Source organism: Zophobas morio, unplaced genomic scaffold, assembly GCF_036711695.1.
Source record: "Zophobas morio isolate AGI-343-1 ecotype UQ-CSIRO unplaced genomic scaffold, CSIRO_AGI_Zmor_V1 ptg000019l, whole genome shotgun sequence".
NCBI lineage: Eukaryota > Metazoa > Arthropoda > Insecta > Coleoptera > Tenebrionidae > Zophobas > Zophobas morio.
This window is the reverse complement of record NW_026972124.1, coordinates 485,902-508,023: the sequence shown is the minus strand read 5'-3', so window position 1 is coordinate 508,023 and position 22,122 is coordinate 485,902. Positions and strand designations below refer to the sequence as shown.

Sequence of the window (22,122 nt, the reverse complement as noted above, 5' to 3'; positions counted from 1 at the left end):
CGAATCAATTAACGATTACAATCCTAACATGAACTGTGAATTTACAAAAAATAAAACAAATTTACACCACGTGTTAGCGTCGGTCGAACATTCGTATATTTCCGCTTTGAAAAACCGCAAGAATTAGCTACGCGTGTTGGGGAAACTGTGCGTCGTCCTCGTTACGATTCATTGTCGTTAAACAAAGGCTTCCTCCCTTTTTCTAATCTACCAAACGAACTAAACTTATTAATCTAGCTTCCTTATCGCGTCCTTCACTCACACCAAACAAAACAACAGTGACGCCACCGAACAGAATGACGCATTTCAACCCTCTACCAACGCTCTCACTAGATACTCCCTCACAAATTCCCCTAGGAGAGCTACCAACTACCCAAAAAGAACTAAACGTGCACAAAGTTGCCTATGTTTAACGATTTTCTTGCTTGAATTTTTTTTCAAATTCTAATTATTCAGATGCGATTTCGCGCCGCCGGTTTTTTAGCCCGAAATTTTAATTCAAATTTGATCACCACAATAGACACAGCCATCTTTTCATAACAAGAAACTTAAAACATGGTTAAAATGGTTTATGCAAGGAAATATGGGTTTTGCAATTATGAGGCGGAGCCTATGATTATGCAGTTATGGGTGGGGCTTAATTTTTTCTTAATATACATATTATTCTTTGAATAACACGATACTTAAAAAAATCTCTTGCATGGTAATTTCTTGTAGAGAAATAAGAATTTTGCATTTAAATTCCGCTCCTTTGGCTCTCGACGACTATAAAAAAATCATCACAATTGAAATAGGACTGGTGGGTGGGACTTATATTTTGCCTTTTTTCGTAATATACGTAGTTGTCTTTTCAGAACAAGAAACTTAAAACATGTTTAAAATGGTAAATTCTTTTAGACATATATCGATCTTGCAATTAAGCTCCACCCCTCAATCTGGCAACGAATGAAAAATTAATCAAATTGAGAATTAAGATCGAGGCGGCTTTATTTTTTTCTTAATATACATAGTACTCTTTGACCAACACGATACTGAAAAACATGTTTTTAATTTCTCGTAGAGAAACAAGTATTTTGCAGTTAAGCTCCGTCCCCTTGGCTCACGACGAATAAAAAAAATCATCACAATTGAGATAGGGTAGGCGCGCGGGGCTATATTTTGCCTTTTTTTCTTAGTATGTGTGGATTTATTTCGTCAAAGAGAAACTTAAAACATGTCTAAAATGGTAAATTTTTCATTTTCGTTTCTATGTATTAATAATAATTAATATAATACAAAAGGCTTTATGAATAGTAAAGCCTTTTATAGCCAAAAATGTAGCAGGTCTGTTAAAAGATGAAAACAATAGCAAATACATGAATTTATTTTTGAGGATTTAAAAAATATTGCCATTGGCGCCATCTGTTGAAAATATATTCCAAATGGTTCGAGTTGTAAACCAAACCCACATCACACCATACCACAGTGATCATAGCAATTACGAGTGCTGCCGCTGAATCTGTGTTATTTAGTACCATTATGATTTTGAGTATCTAATAAATTTTGAATATTTGCGAGTGTCAGTGTGTCAATAGGTGTTTTAAGATGGTAATGGCGTGATGGCAATGGTGAGTGAAATGTTTGTAAACAAGTCAAACGTCATAACCACGAGTTTCATATGTTGAAATTTTGGTATTTTTCTATTTATAACGTGTAGTGTTTTATTTCAACAACAGATTTTGCACTGGCCAAGGTGGACATGGTGACAACCACCTGAAAGCGATATAAATGAAAAATAAAGATATTTGGAGGTTATGTTGGGAAGCTGAGGTCTCGTGATGTAATCTTTTTGAGTGTTCCAGCGCAAATATTTGTTTTGTTGATATTTTAATACCGAAGTGCTTTTATTGTTGTAATAAATAAGTAATTTATATAACGCATGTTCAGTTTGCTCATGTCGGTTTTTTAATGTTTTAATCTATCATTTCTTGTTTATCTCGAGTACTCGTTTGTAACACGTGTATGTGTATCCTTCAGTTAACACAGTCATATTCCATTACAGTGATGTAATTTTTAAGAAAAAGTATGGAACTCGATTCCCAAAGTCTGGATTCTAATGAAGGAGTAGAACCATCATCAGTAAAGGGTAAGTCGCACATTCCATAATCATAGGTCATTGCTTGTCCTGTGTTTACTAACCATTCTTATCAGACTAATTATCCAGTTAAATGCTAATAATTACTTCGAGAAAAAGTCATATTTGCGTTATTTTTTACTTTTTTCGTAGCGCGTTCTCGAATTTACAAACAGATTTCACGCATTAAAATAAAACAATAGGTGAAAAATGACAAAACCTGTTAAAACCTTCCACGATCATTTGAAAAAAATATTGACGCATTATTTGCTAGCGTTCCCGGAACGAATTAACCAGGGAATCAACTAGGTTGTTGTTTATGTTTTAATAAATTTAAACAACCCCTTTTCTTGCTAGACCTGCATTATCTTGAAATAAAAAAAAAAGATAAGAGAAATAAACATTTTAATAATTTACAAGAACGTAATAAAGTTGATTATGAATTAATAAAGCTACAATATTGTGGGTCGTTGGCTTCATACTTTCACAAGCCGTGCACACATATTTAATGTGCACTATAGACTTGCGGGTTGTTAAAATACCGAATATTTGAATTGTCACGAGCGATAAGATTTTGTATATCTGAAACAATATTGAACAATAGAACGAACTCTTTCCTTGTTGTTGTTTTCCGTTTTGATTTTTTGAAAAGTAGTTAGTCCATCACGTTCATATATTACATAACTATAAATTTCGTTTTGACTTTTCAAGAACAACTACAACAGTTCAAGTGACATTAAGCGCATATTTTGATGTTTGTTATCTCATTATGTATTTTAGAGGGCTTTATAAAATTATTATCTGTTTTATTACAGTTCTATTATTAGAACTGTATCGATTGCGCTAACAAATGCTGTTTTAATATTATTGCACCTATATAACAGATTTTTTTTGTTGCTTAGAACATGAAGAACTATACCCTGGCGAATTTCTTTACCCGGAAGAAACGGAATCGACCGTGTTGGAAGCAAAAGTAGTTTATTTACTTTTACCAAAAAATATCCCTGTGTCGAGAGCTTCAAGACTTCAGTGGCTATTAGATCATTTGAATACAGTAATCACAGTTTCTAGCCTTCAGAAATGGGTAAATGCTGTTTAGATAACAGGGGAATATATATTGTCGTTAATGACGGAATACGCATTTAATTTGTTTTAATTTATTCTGATCTAATGAATTTCGTAATAATTCTAGCTTGCTTTCAGAACGTATCGTCGAATCTTATCGAAGTGGTATCGGTCGTAGCCAGGGAACACCATATTTCAAAATGCAACCGTTTTTTGATAAATTGCCGCACGGAGGTGGTTTTTTTGGCACACACCTATCGATTTGTGTACTGCTTGGATATGAGTCCATCACAGGCGATTGTTGATATACAAAACGGCGAAATACTTTTCGACGAGATACTCAGTTCATTTAAGGCTAGTGTTGAAGGATTAACCAGACAGGTTGTTACATTTAGAGCTGACACATGTTTTTTTCGTAACCTAACAGTTTTCCAGTTCACTATACCTGGTAACTCTTTAGTTTTCCAACCGAGTTTGTACTTGACCGTCATGGTAAACACTCCCTTTTTTATGAGTCCAGCGCAACAAGTTCTAGTCAAAGGTGTCCAAATAACTTCAAGTAACCTTCAAGAAATCGTATCTTTTGTACAAAATCAGTTCCATTTACTTGAAGGAAAAATCGCCGACGTTACTGCCATGGTTCACGATCAGGACGAATTTCAAAAAGTAACTTTACGTGAAAGTAAAAAAAACAGAAAACTTGTAATCGAAGTTGCGTATTTCAGATGCAACATGAAGGAATCGTGGGTAGTTTATTTGATCTCCCAGAAAACGAAAAAATTATTTCCAAAGTACCAATGGTATCGCCTGATGCCAATTTTGTAAATATGTTAAGATATTCAATGTTGGCTGTATCGCTTCTTCCCGAAAATAGCATAAGTCGTATGTTTGGATGAACGTTTGTCGCATACAATTCACTCGCTTGATTTTAGATATTCTAGTCATAACTGACGGGGTTGTGGCCATGCCAGATTCTAATATAATGGAAACTCTACTCTTACAGTTACATTACGATAGCATTGCAGTTTCTTTTATAAAAGTTGGCTCGTCGTTTCATCCTCACTCAAGTGCCGGCTACATTTCGTACACTGATTTGCTTAAGTTTTTTTCATATTCTACAATGGGTACCTGTTTGGAAACTTCTCCACATGTTGTAAGTAGATTGGTTTTGACGCGGATTCAGTGAAAGTTGCAAATTTTTACCGATTCCGCGACGATTTTTTATGCAGTGTTTTAATAATAAGATTGTTAATATAAGAAGCACGAGCCATCCATGCAGATGAACATATATCACGAGTTATTTCTTCTGTGGTCATTTCATAGTGCCGAGAAATACGATTATCGTAAAGCTAACGATGTCAGCAAATGGAGGTTTGTATAGATTAATTCGCTAAGAATCATTTCAACTTTTTTTTGTAGAAATGATAGTTTCTATAGTCATAAAACGCCAATTTTACTCTCAAAAAGACAGACTGACGAAAATACTAGTGCTTCCATTTTGTTGTTGTTGTCGAGGCGAATGAGAGAAGGTTTCGCTGTTGATGTATGTCATCCTCATAGACAAAAAAATAATAATGATACTAGTGATAATAATTTTTAGAGCATCAACTACATCAATGGTGTTATAGAAGTTCAGTTAAGTTTGCAATGGAAATCTCTAATTTACATTATCTACAAAGTGTCGTCACAGTGGCCGGTGGTCAAAAATAGTACCCACTTGGAAGTTTTTATCTCGGCTCCATACGAGTTCCTACATGATATTACCTGCATGATAAAAAAAGACACTAAATCTTTGTACAGACAAGCAATAATCGAAAGATTCTGGATGCGTTTGTCCCAACTGTCGTCCGGTGATTTAAATTTTGCTCAACAGCTGAGTGCTTTCCAAAATTCAAATCTATGGTATACTCTACCAGAGAGTGTCCGTAGTGGAATTCCCGTTTTTAATTTAAATGCGCCATGTCCGGATACCAACACTTTGCCATTATCGCCAAGGTAGACTGTCGAAAAAAAGAATGAGTGAAAATCTATTATGGAGAGAATTTTATTTTTTTTAGTAGTACTACGTGTCCGAAATTCGTAAATGCTTGGCAAGGTATTTGTAAGATGGAAGCTAGTAACTGGAGAAAGTGGTTTCATACGCATAAGGTTTCTCTTATTCTAAAACATGATAATCCATTGCCGAAGCATCTGCATTTGCCGAATTCCTCCCAAAGATATCAAGTAATAATGTCGAGAAAAAAGACAATGATATACAATAAGGGTCAAATTTCTATCTTAATTATTTTAAAGAAATCGTGACCCTTTTTGTCTCTCATGTTTCTTTTGAAAACTATTTCGTTCATTACTTTGCTTATTTGAAAAATGTGTTAGGTTGTGCAGTGCCGACAAGCCGCTACAGCTCTTTATGGAAAATTGGCTGAATGGGCATCGTTCGTTTTAATAGACAATCATACCTACTTGAAACACCTTTATAGAGAACCAATTAAGCAACCAGCGTGGTTTTGTATAGTGCGTATAAGCTCAAAGCCCCCATGTGCAGTACTAAATATAGGATTTGTGACCAATACTCCCGGTTATGTTAGACACGAAACATGCGAATATTTGAAAAAGGAACTAGCTGCCCTATCGTACATGCCCAGTCCGGCTAAATCTAAAGAGAACGTGTGCTGTGTGTTATTACAAAAACCTTTGGAAAAAATACTGATTAGGTAAGAATCGAATATTACCAAATGTTTAGTAAGATAATGTTTTGGATAGATACGAACGACTACCGAGTGACTTCAACACTGTAATATTCCCAGATGGCACACAGCCTCCTACACGAATCAACGTTCCTTCGCCTTTAACGGCTTCTTTATTTACGACTTTGTCTCGTTATTTGTACCACAAAAGATGGATATGGAACGCATCTCATAGTTCTAATCCGAGGCTCGTTGATCATGCCATCTCGCGAATTTTAACTACTTTGACCCGAATGAGAATTAAAGAAGGGTTCAGTTTTGCGCATTCGTCATCTGGAATTATCACCATGGTTCTAGAGTTGTTGATGGAACCGTATGCCAGTTGTGTTATACAATATGTTTTATTCCCACCTCATAGAGCCTGGCTAGGAGATGATTTATATAGTGGTTCAGAAGAAGAGAACGATTTGGAGAATGAATTTGAATCAGAACTGCAAATGGTGACTGAAGTTTGGATTGAACCTCAACACGGGAATGTTCAAACGGGCAACAATTCAAGAATTAGTTATATGAATAATAAACATTACTATGAATTGGCAGATGTGGTAAGTTGTTTTTGAGGGCGTAAACTTTTCGTTAGAGACACCTTTACAGATAAGTCACATCGACTTACAATGCATCAACTCATTGTTAACTATGGAGCATCTAAGTCTTATGTGCCAAGAGAAGAATCGATCATTTAGTGTAGATACGAATATAACTTTTAACCACCAGGCTACCATTGTCAAAAATATGACGCGTAAGAATAGTAAGAGCAATTTGATTGACTGCTCGATCGAGTCAGAGTAAGTTTTCGTTCACAGTTGCCTTCATGACGAGTTATTAGTATCATTAGTAGTTATAACAATTTTCAGATAGTAAAAGTACTATATAAAGATATGTACTTTTAAAATATTTTAGGTCCGAGTGGTATCCTATTACGAGTTCGCGTATCGAACACATTCCATTCGTTTTCAACCCAATTAGCATATTACCTTTGTGCCATCAAACGGAACTTTTATTTTCCATGTTCATCGAACGAAAGGATAAGAGCTTGAAAGGTTTCGAATCGGATAAATCCAATAAACTGCTTTTGGATAACATTCAAGAACATCTAACGCTTCTACATGATCAAGAGATCTGTTTAACTAAGGAAGAATCGGATAGATTCACCAGACAAATAATAGCGAGACATAAAAACATATATCCTTACCATTGTCCAATTGCGGAATATAGAGGTGCGTATAAGTACATTCAATGATGATGGTAGCAAAATATTTAATTTGCAGGTAATAATAACTTATCTGATGATTTTCCTTGCTCTCAGTGGCGTTGCTTCATCAAAGGGATTTCTGTGACACACGTAATCGTTACTTTTATACCTTCAACGTTAACCGACCTGAAAGCTTTAGTACATAGTGATTCTACGAACATTCCAAGTTTGAGCGAAAGTAGAGAGAGTTTCGAAAGAAGTTCATCTCGCGGCAGTAACTACAGCGATGTTCCAATAAACGTGACGAATTCGTTGACTTTGCCAATTTATGTTTATGATTGTCCGCTAGCCTTACTTGTTAGTGCCTATGTGCACAATCCCGAAGATTCGAAAATGACTAAAGATATATATGAAGATCATCGTTTCAAAACTACTGATTTTATACAAGACGAGTATTTGAAGTGAGTTTCGCATTTAAAAATAACCAGATTGTGAACCTGTCGTTCTAGATTGAAAACAGACGAGCCAAGTGGGAGTCCAGAAAAAAATGACGACTTCGATGTACCCGATGATAAAGATATAAGCAGCTTGCGTCATCACTGCAAGACTCTTGTTTTGGTACATTCGAAATGTTTCACTATTTCACTGTTCATAGCTCTACATCGTGATGTTTACATTCATTGTATGGATGTTCAATCGGCCGTGGATCAGTGTGAAGAAACTATCACAGAAATCGATATTACGGATTACGTTTTGGTAAGATTTTCTGAATCTAAAATAATCATTCATTGATACTTTTAGACGATTTGCGGTCACACGAAGCATTTGAAAGGAGATAACGTCCAAGTGCAGCACTTACGACAAGCCGCACCCTGTAATGAACTTAAGTCGTTACACGGCTTAATCAAAGACAAATTTTTCAAAATGGTAAACGTGGCCTTTATTCCTATACCAACGAATGCTGAATATTATTTTTGCCGTTACTTTAATGCAACTAAACCGGAAAGTAGATTACACACGAGCAATAATACTAATAGTAATAATAATAATAACAACGTTAGTGATGATGACATATCAAACCCACCATCGGAACGCGAGTTTTGTGTACATTCAGACGGTTTTAATATATTACAACGAATGGAAAGCGGAATTAACGACGTTATCACTGGCGATATTTGTCCGTTATTTTTGCACTTGGTTTGTACGTTAAGACATAACGGCCAGGTGTGTAACACACCTGTACGGCTACTGCCTACGTGTTTGGGTAAGTTTTGAAGGTAGGAAATAACCGAAAATCATTGTGAACTTTTAAAGGCGAACTGACTGAAAGTATAGATACTACAGCTGTAATTGACAAGAAGAAAGTTCAAGTGACTTTAGACATATTCTGTCTTACTTTACCCACGGAAGTACAGAACGTGATAACTGAATATTCTGCACAGGGCTTACGAACGACTTCTTTTTCCTCGGATGGATTTCAACCGAGTATTGCTAGTACTACATCTGAAACTAGCGTCCTTGGAGAGTAAGTCGACATTTTAGAACAATACGTCAGTTAATCTCCTCGTTGCAGAATTTCCGAACCGTTAATGAATCTGCCGGAAAATCAAAAAAATGCGATTATACTTCTTCGGGATGAAGTGAGTGATGCTTAACTCACCTCATTTCGACTCACGTATGATCTTTTATTTTCTAGATCAAATGGCTTTTGAAAGACGAAATAGCAACAGCACTGTTAGATATCGATTCTGTAACGATGAATACCTTGGACTACATCATGAGACACGTAGCAGAGAGTACTACGCGTTTCTCCTGCATTATGGATATTATTAATTTAAATTTTGTCTTCGGATCGGGTCAAAGCCAGGCAAAATTTATCGAAGAATTCACGAAAATGAAAATATCGAACTATAAATTAGTACAAGAAGAGGAATTGTACTATCTTGCTAAAGATAATAGTTTAGAACAAAATAAATATTCAGATTTTGATTACCACGACGTGCATCGAAACCAGATGAAGTATAACGATAATATTGTTGACGTCGAAACGATGTATGGAAAAGATCTCGACGAAATAGCGTCACAACCTAGTGATATGTCAAGCGTGAGTGGTAGCGTTTTAGGAACAGATGGCACAGGTGGGCAAACGACGCAAATGATAATAGTAGTAATATCATCCCAGTTTTAGGTTACGATGAAGACGTCAGTAACGACGATGACGACTACGAGTGGCTTCAACACTTAAACATGAAAAGAGAGCACTTACCTAATTTTTGGCTTATCACGAAGGTAGAGCAGGAGGCAGTGACGTTATATTTTCATTGTAGATTTTTGGAATTGGCGAACGCTCACGCAAACACATACTTGGAGGTGGAAAAAATCTTGAGCGATGAAATACGCGAATTGTGCAAAAGAGTTAATCAATCCTTGCTTCTGCAATCTCTGTATGAAACCCGCATTTGCGATTCACTTCTAGAACCAGACGATAATTCCAAAGATTGGCCCGGCAATGTTTGTTCGTCTCCGATTTCCCGAAACTCCTCTTATATAAGACTGAGGAGTATGGACGGTAACAAACTATAATCTGTGTTGCGTCTTCTATCTCAGACTGCTTTTCAGAAACGAGCGATGAATCAGAATTGATGACGTCGTCAGTTACTCTTTCGGAAGCGTCTTTAAATTTTAAACCCGGATATTTTAAATGTCCAGTGGTTTGGCAAACGCCGTTCATCTTACACCCTAGGTTAAAAACTGGCCCCGGAAAATCAGGTTTATCAAGAGGGATTTTGGCATTGAAAAATATTCTAGAAAAGTTTTCTGTGTCCAATCGCAATAACATGTTCGTCTACAGAGACAATCGCTCCAATGTTTTTTATTTGAGGTAAAAATTGATATTTAAAATACAATCAGCTTACGGGTCTCAATTTAGGCTACACGAAAACGTCCAAAGTTCATGTAATAAAGGCGCCGCTTTGAGACCTCTTGAATACGAAAGTGCCATAGTATCCCGAAGTCCGTCGATTGCATCTTTACCTTTAGGCCAAACAAAAAGTCATTTACAATACGAACAGAGCCTCTGCTCCGCTCTATCGGCAAGTATCTTAGTAATACAGGTTACGGTAACTCGATGGTGTCAGTTTTCATTAAATAAATCCAATTTGACGTGTAGAAAAATCGGCACAGGTAACTACTCTTTTGATCAATACTAGTTTTCAGGATGACATTAGGCCCAGAGTACGTTCGTTTGGTGAAAAAGAAAGCAAAGATGGTCCCAATGAAGATACTTTAATTTTGAAAGTACACGGCATTACGGAAGCCGGAAATGATGTTCAGTGTGAACTCGTCCAGGTCTTGCAAAACAGGTTGGACGATGCCGTTTTAGAATTTCTCTCTATTATGTTGGCGAGAAATTCGATGTGTCCGTTGACACCGGAAGATGTTCAGTTTATACAAAAACCATTTAGATTGCCGGAAGTTGTCATAAAAGTAAGTAAAATAAATGTTGAAAACTTTATATAGAGACTTGTTGTAGTTAACTATGCAAGACTTCGTCTTGTTATGGATGGATTCGTTCATCCACTACCTCAAACAGAATTTATTACAGTTTTTAAACATTCCAAAGTACACAGATAATAGATCTCATTATCATTTTAAGGTATGTGTTAAGTTAACAGGATCGACGTTGTGTTATTTATGATGTTTCAAGGATTACTCAGAACCCGAACAAGTCGTAAATCGTAACAGTGACGACAATATTTTCATCTATAATCAAAGTCAGAACCCATCGTCCGGAAATAGAGGTATAGCATGTATAGCCCTCGGTGTGGTCTATGCTTCAGATTATAAACCTACCGATGTCATCCCCAAATTTGAAGAAATTTTCGATACTAAAACTCTTCAAAACATGGTAACTTCAAAAATAATCGAAGGCGATAGGGATTTACCGCCAGTTTACTTAGAATTCCGATTATGGAAACAAGGCCGCGTTAATATTGACAATTTATCTATTAAATTGCGAGATGCAATTTGTCAAGCCACTTGGGATTTGGTGATGGAGTATTTAATTTTAACGGCTCCTCTGTGCGAAGAAAGAAATAGAATTATGTTACCTTTAACAGCTGTCAAGATTAACACCTCGGAATTGAACCTTGCTAAAGAAGTTGAATTTAATTGTATTCTTGAAGTTGGTAATAAAGATAACATTAAAGTTGTCGGTAGACGCAAACTCGAAACAATATTTTCTCATCGAAAGCGTGTTCGTCGAGTGAATCCTCCAACTTCTAAGACAACACGTTCTATAACTTTTGACGACTACGAAAGAGATAAAGAATTATACTTTGCAAAAATGTCAAGCATGAAGCCTTTGACCAAGCTCAACTCTTTTGAAACTGGAGATGACGGCATTTTATGTAACAACTATTCAAAATATCTGCCAGGATGGTTAGAATTCGGATCGACTTTGCTAGCGCCGTCTGTGCGGAAACAGAAGATTACCTTAACAAATTATCATCTACCAGGAGCTACCATAAAAGAATTGCTTAGCGTCCTACAAGATACACCTAAAGCATTCCGTTCGATACCTTTGCGTCCTCTGTGCGAAGATAATGATGAAGTTTTCGTTCCTCATGATCCGAAGAAGTTTGTAGAGAAATGCGTTATTATTTCACGGAACTTTGATAATTGGAAAGCGTCGACTGCCTTCAGAGGGACGTTAGATTATCCCGACTTCATGAGCCCACATTCGCTGAAACATACACAAAAATTTGTTCCAGCCGCTGCTGGCAATAAATTTATACCCAGGCAGAAAATTTTATGGATTTTGATTCAGAGCGATTCCGTAAGTTCATGTTTTATGACATGTGAAAGAAAGAAAATCAATCAAAATGTGCTAACGTACTTACCTTTTTTCCACTTTAACCAATTCACCTCTTGGTGCACATTTTTATTATGATGTATGTGTTACATTTTAGATTCTCATTTACACATACAACTGGGCAAGAGATAACATAGAGAAGTTAATTTCGAATTGTACTAAACTTGGCCAGTGGTTGAGCATGCGCTCGTGCTTTTTGAATTCGGTGACATCACAGAAGTTAGGCTTGTTTCATAACCAGGCGATTATTCAAAAAAATTTTGTATGTATTGGCTGCAAAAAATTTTCTCTAAAACTTTAGACCTCTCTTTTAGTCAACTTCCAACAATCCCTACACGTGTATAATTGGTTCAACGGCTTCAATGATCGAATTCCCCCGCGATGAAAGTCGGAAAACGTTAACGAGCACACCGAATATATCAAATATATTCGATGCCTTTAGAGATTCTTTCCATACTTTGAAATATAACACGAATGATCCCGTCGGTGTATTTTCGATGGAAATGCAAGAAATGAAAATCGCCGAGAAAAAATCAAGAGGTATCCTCAAAATTGAAAATTTTCCAAAAACACAGTAATGGTTTTAGATGAAATGAAGAAACTGCATTCGATGTACCAATCAAGAACCAGTACTACGACGGTCCCACAAATTTTTCTGTTAATGCAGAACTCAAGAATTATCCATTATTGTCATACTCCGCTGCTTTTTCTTCCCGAGTGGCGTTTAAAATCTGCAGCTACTAGAGATCATTCTTTGTGTTCTCCCACTCACAGAACGCACAAGAACGCTCTTGAAAAAGATTCCTGGCATACGGAACTCTGCTACGGATTTTTCTGTGAATATAGGCGATACTTGCAAACCTTAGGTTTTATGCCGTTGCAGATCGATAACTCGGATAAAAAACAAGGGTAACTGAATCAAGGCGGGTTAATGAGAGTTTCCAGACTAAAAGACGAGTGTGGAAACGTCTCCTCGTTTAAAGAGTTCTTGAAGGTGTGACTTTTATGCATTGCTTTTAGAATATGGGCACGCGACAATTCATCCCACAATTTTGTTTTTTACATCCAAAAAACCATAATGGGGGGCATATTAATCTTTACCGTTGAGTTTAACGAACCATTTTTCACTACTAGATTACACGCCATTGAGTGTAATAGATTACAAACAGTAACATCTAGAGCTTCAATTAACAGAGTGAGTAATATTTGTTTTTTATTGGTGTTTTTGCTAATTGAGTGTTATAGTTTACCTTGTCATTTTTGGACGAATGTGATCGAGTCAAAATATTGATGCATTTGCACTCATTTACTTACGATTATCATCTCAGGTGTATTTATAATTACATATCGAGCAATTCTGGGGTGAATAGAGTTTGTGATAGATATAACGTGACAAAATTCTTTGACGATTTTATGAAATACTACAACAAAGCTCCGAATTTTGCGCGCAATTTAATACATGCTGGTAAGTAATGGGTTTTATTTGCGGTTTCCGATTTATTTATTTTTTTTAGAAACAATTACAATAAAAAATCTAGTAACAGAAGGAAAACAATTGTATGATTATTTACTAACAAATGTCGACCAGTACGACTTCAAAGTTCTTGATATGGATAAAGGAGACGGAGAAGTAGAATACATCTTAGTACAGGTAACCAGTAATCCACAAGTATCTTATAAAGATTCACAAGATCGCGAGCACACCGATGATTTTGTGATCACTTTGGTCGTTTATAATTTGTGTACGCCATATGATCCTACGGATAACATTCTACACCTGAAATATTACTTAATTTTGACGTCTAAACGGTACGCGAAGTAATTGACCAAACATGTGTACAGTTAAATGTTTTTTAGAGAAATTTATCCCAAATCTGAAATAGAACCAAAGCTTGGCAAGTTCCGAACGGTTTCGTCTACTGCTAGAAGCTTATCGGCTTTGGAACAAATATCAGGTGACCTAGAAAACAGCATTTCAAAACCTGATGATTCAGGAGATTTAACTGACTCGGATGAACACATTATGTTTGCTTCGGAAAATCGAAGTGAAAGATCTGACGAGCAGCCTGTTCAGCAGTTTGAGATATCTCAGGAGTCAGTGAACTATTTAGGATATTATTCGTCACACGAACAACTTATGCAGCAAATGATTTTGGAAAAAGCATACACGACTCAAAGGCACATCAAGGAGATGGTTGCTAAAGGTGAACAAAAACTCGACTTGCAATTTCTCTCAACTGTAGAATTATATTTTAGGAATGGTGCACTGCAGGACTCATTTGTTATGGAATAAATTAGTGTCCCCCCAAGATTCTAATGCGTTGAACTATGATGAATTCATGGAGTTAAAAGGTTTGGCTAAACTAGAACATCTGTGTGATGTTCATCCAAATTTGGGACCGTTGTTAAATCAGCCATTAAGTTGGTACCAAGGTTTGGCTAAATTATTGTTAGTCAAATATAACGATCAAAATCGCACATTTATATCTTTTGATGGCAATATTCAGCATTATGTAATTTTACATCCCCGCTATGTAGGAGCTTTTATGTTGTTGTCGATAGATTTACACACATCAAGAGGGGTACTGCTTCAAACTGTTGATTGTTTTGCAGATAATCTATATATACGTATATATTTTAGGATTTATATGCCGTGTATCGCGAACCACACAAGCAAGAAGATGCAGAGTTATGTTTGGCTTATAGAAAAACACTCCTGGACGGTTTTGTCAATTGTATTTGTTTTTATCTATGGTATGGAATGATATAGTGACTGGTTTTCGTTGCGTTCGACATTGACGGGTATATCCAACGAAAATGCAAATACAATAATAGTAAATATCAAATTGTTGACTCCCTACCAAGGCAATTTATCACAGAATAATTAAAAATTCAACAAAAAATTGGTTACAAATTATCTATAGACCCGCAAAAAAGTAGACGCGAAGAAATCATTGAAAAATTTCCGAAAAAGGACCTAAAATCATTTTATCATATTCGTTTTCAGGCACACCAAAATGACTGTTCCATAATGAAGTATCTCGATATCTATATAGTAGTAAAAATTGGGTAAATGAAATTATTAAACAAACCTAAAATCCTTCTTGTCATCAGGAAAATTAAATTTCGTGCAAATAAAATGTCGAAACCGCATTAAAAATTTATACATATTTCGATATTGTCAACCAACCAAACTTCTAGGCGCTTATAGTTGTATAAATTCGAGTATTTTTGAGGGTGTTTTGCAGAATTGCCTTGGTCGGTAGGTGATTATTTGATTCCCGCTTTTTAAATAATTTGGTGATATTTCGTAATAATACTTCTATTTTGGCATATTAATTCATTATTTGTGAGCTGGAAATTTTCTGAATGTAAATTCCTTATTTAATTTTTATTTTTCGTTACAGTTTTCATTGTTTAATATATCAATTGTTGTGTAAGTAACCATGTATACTGTGATAATATTGTACAAGTTCATTTATACAGTGCCTAAATTTTTAAATAAATTAGCGTCTTAATAGTTAAAGTCGTTTTATTAACATTATACCTTCATGACGCTGTCAATTTAAAACATACCCATACACGTGCCATGTTTGTAATGACTTATAAAAAAAAACGTAAGTAATTTCAAGTCAAGCGTAAAGTTACTGTAACGATGGAACGCGCACGCAAATCTCGTTCATTAAATAAAGCCCCAATCGTAAGGTAAAAAAATATATTTACGAACTTACTAAACAAAAAAAATAAGTATGTACAATCCATTTTTTCATACATCGACAGATATGGCAGTGGATATTAACAGTTAATGCAATGCCACATAGGTACAGGAGAACAAAATAATAAGTTTAAACATAAGGTGTCGTGCAATGGCTGCATCAGATTTTATTGTTGACATAATCATTAACACCACAGCTTTAGCAAACTATTAATAACTGTTAAAACAAAATTGAAAATGTTATTGCATCGAGATTTTCTACTTTACCTTTGAGTAAAACTAATATTCTACAAATATTCAACATTTGACGTGTCTAAGGGATTTACACTATTCCTTACTGCAAACAAAACTAAAGAATAAAGTTGCCGTGTATCAATCAACAAAAAAAAAAGAACACGAGTGTATGTAATTGCTTAAAAACACTTTGATCTTGATGAATAATGATGCTAGAGTAATTTAAAAAACTATAATATCAAACAATGGATGGACAACAATTGAATAGGGGAAGGTTGTACTTCATTTCTTGTGTTAACATCCCAGAGTCACACTACTTAACCTTCAACTATTTTCAAAATACAACTCATTTAAAACGATTGTGCATAAATAACTGACTAGTTCAGATGAGAAACAAGTAAATATAACTGTAACTTATACTCCGCTAGTAACTTGTGGTTGGTTTCCCTGAAACCATGCTGTTTCTTTGTACAAGAACCAAAGATCAGCTGCCCACAGGAAGAAATTTAGAAATCCAAAAATCTAAAACATAAATGTGTCAGTTGTTTGAAAAAAATTATGCATTAAGCAAGCGTCATAGGAAGTTCCAAGAGTAAGTTAATTATGACATTTAGATTAGTTGAGCAAAGTTTCTCCCTAAACGCCTGCTATCTTAGTTAAATTCTTCTTTTGATATAAGCTATATATTATATCACCATGTCACAATAGTACAACGTGTGGTTGCATTGGTTGACAGTTGTTGGTCACTTACCACAGATATGTTTAAAGTTGAGAAGTTACTGGAGGTAACTGAACATTTACAGTCACCTGTCAATATTGGTTCTGTTATACTCTTCAAACCAGTCAGACCATTAGCCCAAGCAGCACTGCTAGAAAGCCACAAAACCCCAAAAATAACTGTTATGACAAAATCCTAAAATATAAAACATCTTCATTGAAATTCTAATTTTCTAGGTAACTTACAATCATTGGCAGCTGGTTATTGCCTTTGTACGTCTCATCAAATTTTATATACACTACTGAAATTGCAAGAGAATACAACATTGACAGAACACCAGTAGCTACAAAATATTTGGCATCTGAAGAATAGTCTCCCATAATTGAAGTTGTACACATGGACACATTTACCGTAGAATAGCGTAGTTGGAATGGGTATTGAAAGTCCTTTTTCACAGAAGTTTCATCTGCGCATTTGAATAAGACGTAACCGCTGTATCCTGTTATTGTCGCAAAAGCACAAATTGAGAAAACCTGCAAAAAACAATCTCTTGTATTATATGACCTATTTGATTATACAATTATACAAAAACGTCAACGTTAGAACTGGCGGGCGCGTTACTCATGGGGCGTTTAAAAATTTCAAATTTAACCGAAACGTTACTACGACACACGTCCAAAAAGACGTGTAAAAGGTGGGAAGTCCATGCTACAAAACATAATTTTTATACTTAACAGGGTTACGAAAATAAATTAACCTACATTTATTGATTTCTACTAACGTACTGGAATTACATACGAAGTCATCAAATATTAATAATAAAATCCAGATAATCCTAAATGTAAATTGCGCACGATGAGTGACAAAATAATGCCAGCATGTAATAATCACAGATAATGTTTTTTTAAACAAAATACTCACAAAATGTAGAACTCTCATCACCCCTCTGGGTTCTCTGAAGGCCGAAAGATTAAGATCCATTCTGAATTCTTCGATACACGTTTAAAAAAATACAAAATTGCACTTTTATACCACCCACAAATAATTTTTTAAGAAATAAATTAACCAATGCCGCTCCCTGTCAATATTTATGCAACTGGCTGTCACAGCGCACACCACAGCATATCATTCAGTAAGGACAGCTTTTGAAAGGTCCATAAGAAATACACGTAACGGACTAGAACAACAATAATCGACCGTTGAATAAGGACATGACCTTGAATTTTGGCTAGAAACTGTAGTGGCAAACCTTGTTACTAAATAAAATTTACCACCATGTCAACATTGTGCGTCAAATTTGACATTTTAGATGTTTGGTATTTAATATTGTAACGGTGATTTATTATTTTTACTGAATAGAAAATGCGCGTTCGAACACATAAATAAAATAAATAATATTGTGGAAACTGTACACAGGGCACAGGGGTGCGGTATGCTGGTATGGACACAGTTACGAGGGCAGCTTTTATATATCGGCCACATGAAGGTAAAATTGAGTTGGTAGAAAATAGTGAAACAAATCGTTTTTCTAGGGCTGTAACATAAAAGGTGAATGTTTCATGTAGCATCTTAAGCGCGCCACTCACGTTTCAACGCCGCAGAACAATTGTGTTTGATATGACCAAATTGAAGTGTTTTTGAACGTCTGTGTATGCAAATCGGTTGGATGTGGACGGTCGATGAACAAGTCTGTCTGCAGCAGTACAATCGTGTTGTATTGGATGGAAATTTGATGATGTGTGGACATGACTCGACAGTGTATGTTATTCAAATCGTGAGAGCAGCTATAAAAGTACATTTTCGTCATTTTGTCGGACATGTTGTCATCACGATCGCAAATTTTTAACTGCAAGGTCGTAACGTGTGTGTGTACTGCTGCTTTTTAACAGAATTGTACAACAGTTGCATCCAATGGGACGTTGGAGTGTGAATGGCCAGCTTTAGGATTGCCAAAATGGTGGATCATCATCAAAGACGTTGAAGTGACAGAGAAGTTTATCATATATGATGACATTACGTGCAACGGCAAAATAACTACATGTTTCACAGGTATATTTCATCAAGCATTTCTTCAGTAAGTATCCACAGACATAACTTAAAGAATTTTGTTCCTCCATGTCCAGATGTCTGTAGTCTGTCATATTTACTTCCACAGATTTATGTGCAAAAGTTGTTCAACTTAAAACTCTATTAATAATTTGACACTGGTTACTTTCTTTAGATTCAGTTGCTAGTAAAATAGATCCTAAATCATTACAACTATTGGAATTTTCACTGTGCTGTAAAAATTGCATACCAAATAATTTTTGTATTGATTATAGAATAATATACTTCTTTATATTTCTTATCTTACAGATTCCGAGGGAAATTTAAAGAAGCCTCTGAAGCAGGTTTTTTTATTGTGCCTGGAATCACGAGGTGGTCTACCACTATAGTCCATGTTACTATGAAAAAGTTCTCAGAATTACTTCACTAATTTAACTAACAACAAAAATTCAACCAAAAACATCAAAGTACTTTTCCCAGGGAAGATGAAAACAACAGCGTTCACTTTCTGACTCTTCAAACGGTTCACACTTGGCGAAAATTGAAGGCATTGGCAAAATAGGTAGTTGATATGTTTATGTTGAAATTAACTTGGTAAAGTGATAGACTTTTATTAATGAATAAAATAAATATAAGCACAATTCTTTTTTATTGTTCAAAGTGGTATTTTTTTCGTAGTCTTCATGCCACACTCCAAAAATTGGTTTCAGTTCATTCGATGTTTATATCAGTTCCTTTTACATTGTTTTACGGACGAGCTGTATTTGTAATTTAGGCAACCAATATTCCACTTCGTTTCAAAAATCCCGCCTAATCAAAACGGTTGGATAAGGACACGTTGTTCCAATATTTGACGAGCTGTCTTTACTGAATGATATGCTGTGCGCACACCGTGACCGTACCGTTGGTCGCTGGCTTGATGCCTGTTGGTTATCTTCCACCAACCCGACCGCATAAAAATCTCTAGACACATTACCTCGTAGTTAATTTTTACACAATTTACAGCAAAAAGACCAAAATTGAAACCCGAGAAATGGCTTTAAAAGTAAAAATAATTCTTTAGTAATATTCGTACATGTGAGGTGTCGGATTTTTCAAATTATTTTCTCATTGCTGAACTTTAAATTTTCCGCCACATTGTCGTTAGACAGGGGCGTAGTCACCTCAATTTTTTAACTGCTCGTCCCACAGAATTTCGTACGTAAATGGCAACGTCCTTCGTTGTACTCATTTTATAGTATTGTAGTATCAAGTTTATTTCGACTTCTGATGCGTTAAAGAACGTTGAGAGTTTGTATTCGTTTCAGAAATTTAAACTGTTTCGTGGTGTTGTTTGTTACGCCATTGGTGCAAATCGTTCCGGAATATTCTAGAGGATTCGCGAATTTAGAAATTATAACCTTTAAATATAAGCAGGTCCAAGTGCAAATCGCAGTTCATTCAGCTGTCGGTGGTTGTGCGCGCAAGTTCCTTCCGTTAACACAATAAATACGTGTGTTTGTTTTGACCCATTTAACCCAGTTTTACCGCAAATAATAAATTACAAAAATGGGAAAAGATTATTACAAAATCCTCGGACTGAGCAAAGGCGCGAGTGACGACGACATTAAAAAAGCCTACAGAAAACTGGCCCTTAAATATCACCCTGACAAGAATAAGACCCCCGGAGCTGAAGAAAAATTTAAGGAAGTTGCTGAAGCCTACGAAGTCCTGTCCGACAAAAAGAAGCGCGACATCTACGATAGCTATGGCGAAGAAGGTCTTAAGGGCAGCGTCCCAGGAAACTCCGGTTTTGGCAACTCCGGCTTCAGTTACACCTACCACGGAGATCCGCGTGCGACATTCGCTCAGTTCTTCGGCAACGCAAGCCCCTTTCAGGCGTTCTTCAGCAGCACCAACAGTATGTTCGGCTTCCCGGACGACGATATGGACGTGGATGATCCCTTTGCGTCTCTAGGAGTGGGTCCGACTCGTTCCGGACCGGGAGGAGCCTTCCGCAGCCACTCTTTCAATTTTCACGGTACTCCCAATAGGAGCAAAGATAAAGTGCAAGATCCGCCCATTGAACACGATCTTTACGTTTCATTGGAGGATATTACGAAAGGTTGTACTAAGAAAATGAAAATCAGTAGGAAGGTGCTGCAGCCGGACGGTACTGCCAAAAAAGAGGACAAAGTACTGACGATTAATGTGAAACCGGGGTGGAAAGCAGGAACAAAGATTACATTCCAGAGGGAGGGTGATCAAGGCAGGAATAAGATCCCGGCGGATATTGTTTTTATTATAAGGGATAAACCGCATCCGTTGTTTAAAAGGGAAGGAAGCGATATTAGATACATGGCGAAAATCTCACTTAAGCAGGTGAATATAACTTAATTTGTACTTGGGAGTTTTGGAGAATGACGAGTACTTTTGTGTTTGCAGGCCTTGTGTGGATGTACTATTGAGGTTCCTACTATGTCTTCCACCAAAATACCTCTTCATTACACTTCGGAAGTTATTAAACCAAATACTGTTAGACGTATTCAAGGATATGGTCTTCCATTACCCAAAGAACCGTCGCGTAGGGGTGATTTAATAGTCAATTTTGATATTAAGTTCCCCGACACACTTTCGCAACCGGTGAAAGATATATTATATGATACTCTTCCCAATTAACATACTCTCTGAGAAAAAGGAGTACATGGGTATTGTACGTTTTAGTACAAGTGTGAATGACATGTTTTTGTAATTGAATGTAAATAATGCTTATTAAAATACATCGTAACGAATAAAACGCAACAGATTTCTTGTAAGAAGGCGAGTTGGATATAGTTATTGAGGTCTGACTTGCCAAGCTCAAGATTGTATATACAGAGATGTATTATTGATATTGTAAATAAGTTATTAAAGTTGTTGATACACAGTTGTAAAGAATCGCCTTGCAGAGCAGAATTATTTATTTTTTTAAATTTTAATTTGTTGTTATTGTTCTTAGTAACGACCCCGCTAAAGTTAATGAAGACTAATTATTTTGTAACTTAAAGGATAATAAAGAGATTTATTAAAAAAGTTTCATTTCCATTTTCGTGTCAAGGATTACGTTTAGCAGCACCATATTTAGTGAAAAGTATACAAGGCCATTCCGATCCTCTCAAAAGACGAATTTAGGAATAACGGTTAAAATAGTAAAAACGGATTCTAAAGATAGACCCACTGTTCATGCAAATGGAAAGTATTCCTATTCATAAGGAATAAATTTAGAAGCTTGCACACGAAAGCACTGTATTATTAAAAATGGGTCAAAGACTTTAGAACTAGGGATTTATAGGTTCTCTGAAATTCTGCGAATTTTATACCGATAAGAAATTAATTTGGAAATGAACCTAACATTGTTGAAATTTTTTGCATGCTCGATCTATGTTTGATTGAATGAAATTGCG

At 35.8% G+C, this 22,122-nt stretch overlaps 3 protein-coding genes and 1 long non-coding RNA gene across 8 annotated transcripts; 3 read left to right on the top strand and 1 right to left on the bottom strand.

Moving 5' to 3' along the window:
• The first annotated feature begins 1,456 nt into the window (after positions 1–1,456).
• On the top strand, positions 1,457–15,513 carry LOC135131207 (KICSTOR complex protein SZT2-like). 4 transcript variants are annotated; one of them, XM_064058808.1, is made up of 36 exons: positions 1,457–1,607; positions 2,042–2,125; positions 3,016–3,197; positions 3,317–3,559; positions 3,614–3,844; positions 3,904–4,060; positions 4,111–4,331; positions 4,440–4,549; positions 4,598–4,721; positions 4,779–5,173; positions 5,236–5,401; positions 5,552–5,889; positions 5,939–6,467; positions 6,517–6,707; positions 6,823–7,139; positions 7,191–7,575; positions 7,624–7,870; positions 7,916–8,378; positions 8,429–8,639; positions 8,688–8,754; positions 8,811–9,252; positions 9,297–9,683; positions 9,734–9,995; positions 10,044–10,206; positions 10,331–10,600; positions 10,647–10,769; positions 10,821–11,951; positions 12,085–12,249; positions 12,302–12,527; positions 12,575–12,896; positions 13,008–13,182; positions 13,233–13,452; positions 13,502–13,796; positions 13,845–14,191; positions 14,244–14,569; positions 14,629–15,513. In XM_064058808.1, the coding sequence occupies exons 2-36, from the start codon at positions 2,065–2,067 to the stop codon at positions 14,755–14,757; spliced, it is 9,621 nt and encodes a 3,206-aa protein (XP_063914878.1). In that variant the 5' UTR covers positions 1,457–1,607; positions 2,042–2,064; the 3' UTR covers positions 14,758–15,513. The 4 variants fall into 4 exon arrangements, with proteins under 4 accessions (XP_063914878.1, XP_063914879.1, XP_063914877.1 ...); XM_064058809.1 differs by having other exon boundaries at positions 4,437–4,549; positions 5,239–5,401; XM_064058807.1 differs by having other exon boundaries at positions 4,437–4,549.
• Positions 15,514–15,688: 175 nt separating this feature from the next.
• Positions 15,689–17,763, bottom strand: LOC135131208 (synaptoporin-like). Its single transcript, XM_064058812.1, has 4 exons — positions 17,576–17,763; positions 16,900–17,187; positions 16,688–16,849; positions 15,689–16,458 (listed from the first exon to the last, which is right to left on the bottom strand). The coding sequence occupies exons 1-4, from the start codon at positions 17,633–17,635 to the stop codon at positions 16,351–16,353; spliced, it is 618 nt and encodes a 205-aa protein (XP_063914882.1). The 5' UTR covers positions 17,636–17,763; the 3' UTR covers positions 15,689–16,350.
• A 107-nt stretch (positions 17,764–17,870) lies between these two features.
• Positions 17,871–19,341, top strand: LOC135131209 (uncharacterized). 2 transcript variants are annotated; one of them, XR_010280895.1, is made up of 3 exons: positions 17,871–18,140; positions 18,187–18,703; positions 19,010–19,341. It is a non-coding gene; the product is annotated as an uncharacterized LOC135131209 (long non-coding RNA). The 2 variants fall into 2 exon arrangements; XR_010280896.1 differs by having other exon boundaries at positions 18,187–18,728.
• A 609-nt stretch (positions 19,342–19,950) lies between these two features.
• Positions 19,951–21,481, top strand: LOC135131186 (dnaJ protein homolog 1-like). Its single transcript, XM_064058780.1, has 2 exons — positions 19,951–21,061; positions 21,125–21,481. Exons 1-2 carry the CDS (start codon positions 20,249–20,251, stop codon positions 21,356–21,358), a joined length of 1,047 nt encoding a protein of 348 aa, XP_063914850.1. The 5' UTR covers positions 19,951–20,248; the 3' UTR covers positions 21,359–21,481.
• The last annotated feature ends 641 nt before the right edge of the window (positions 21,482–22,122 follow it).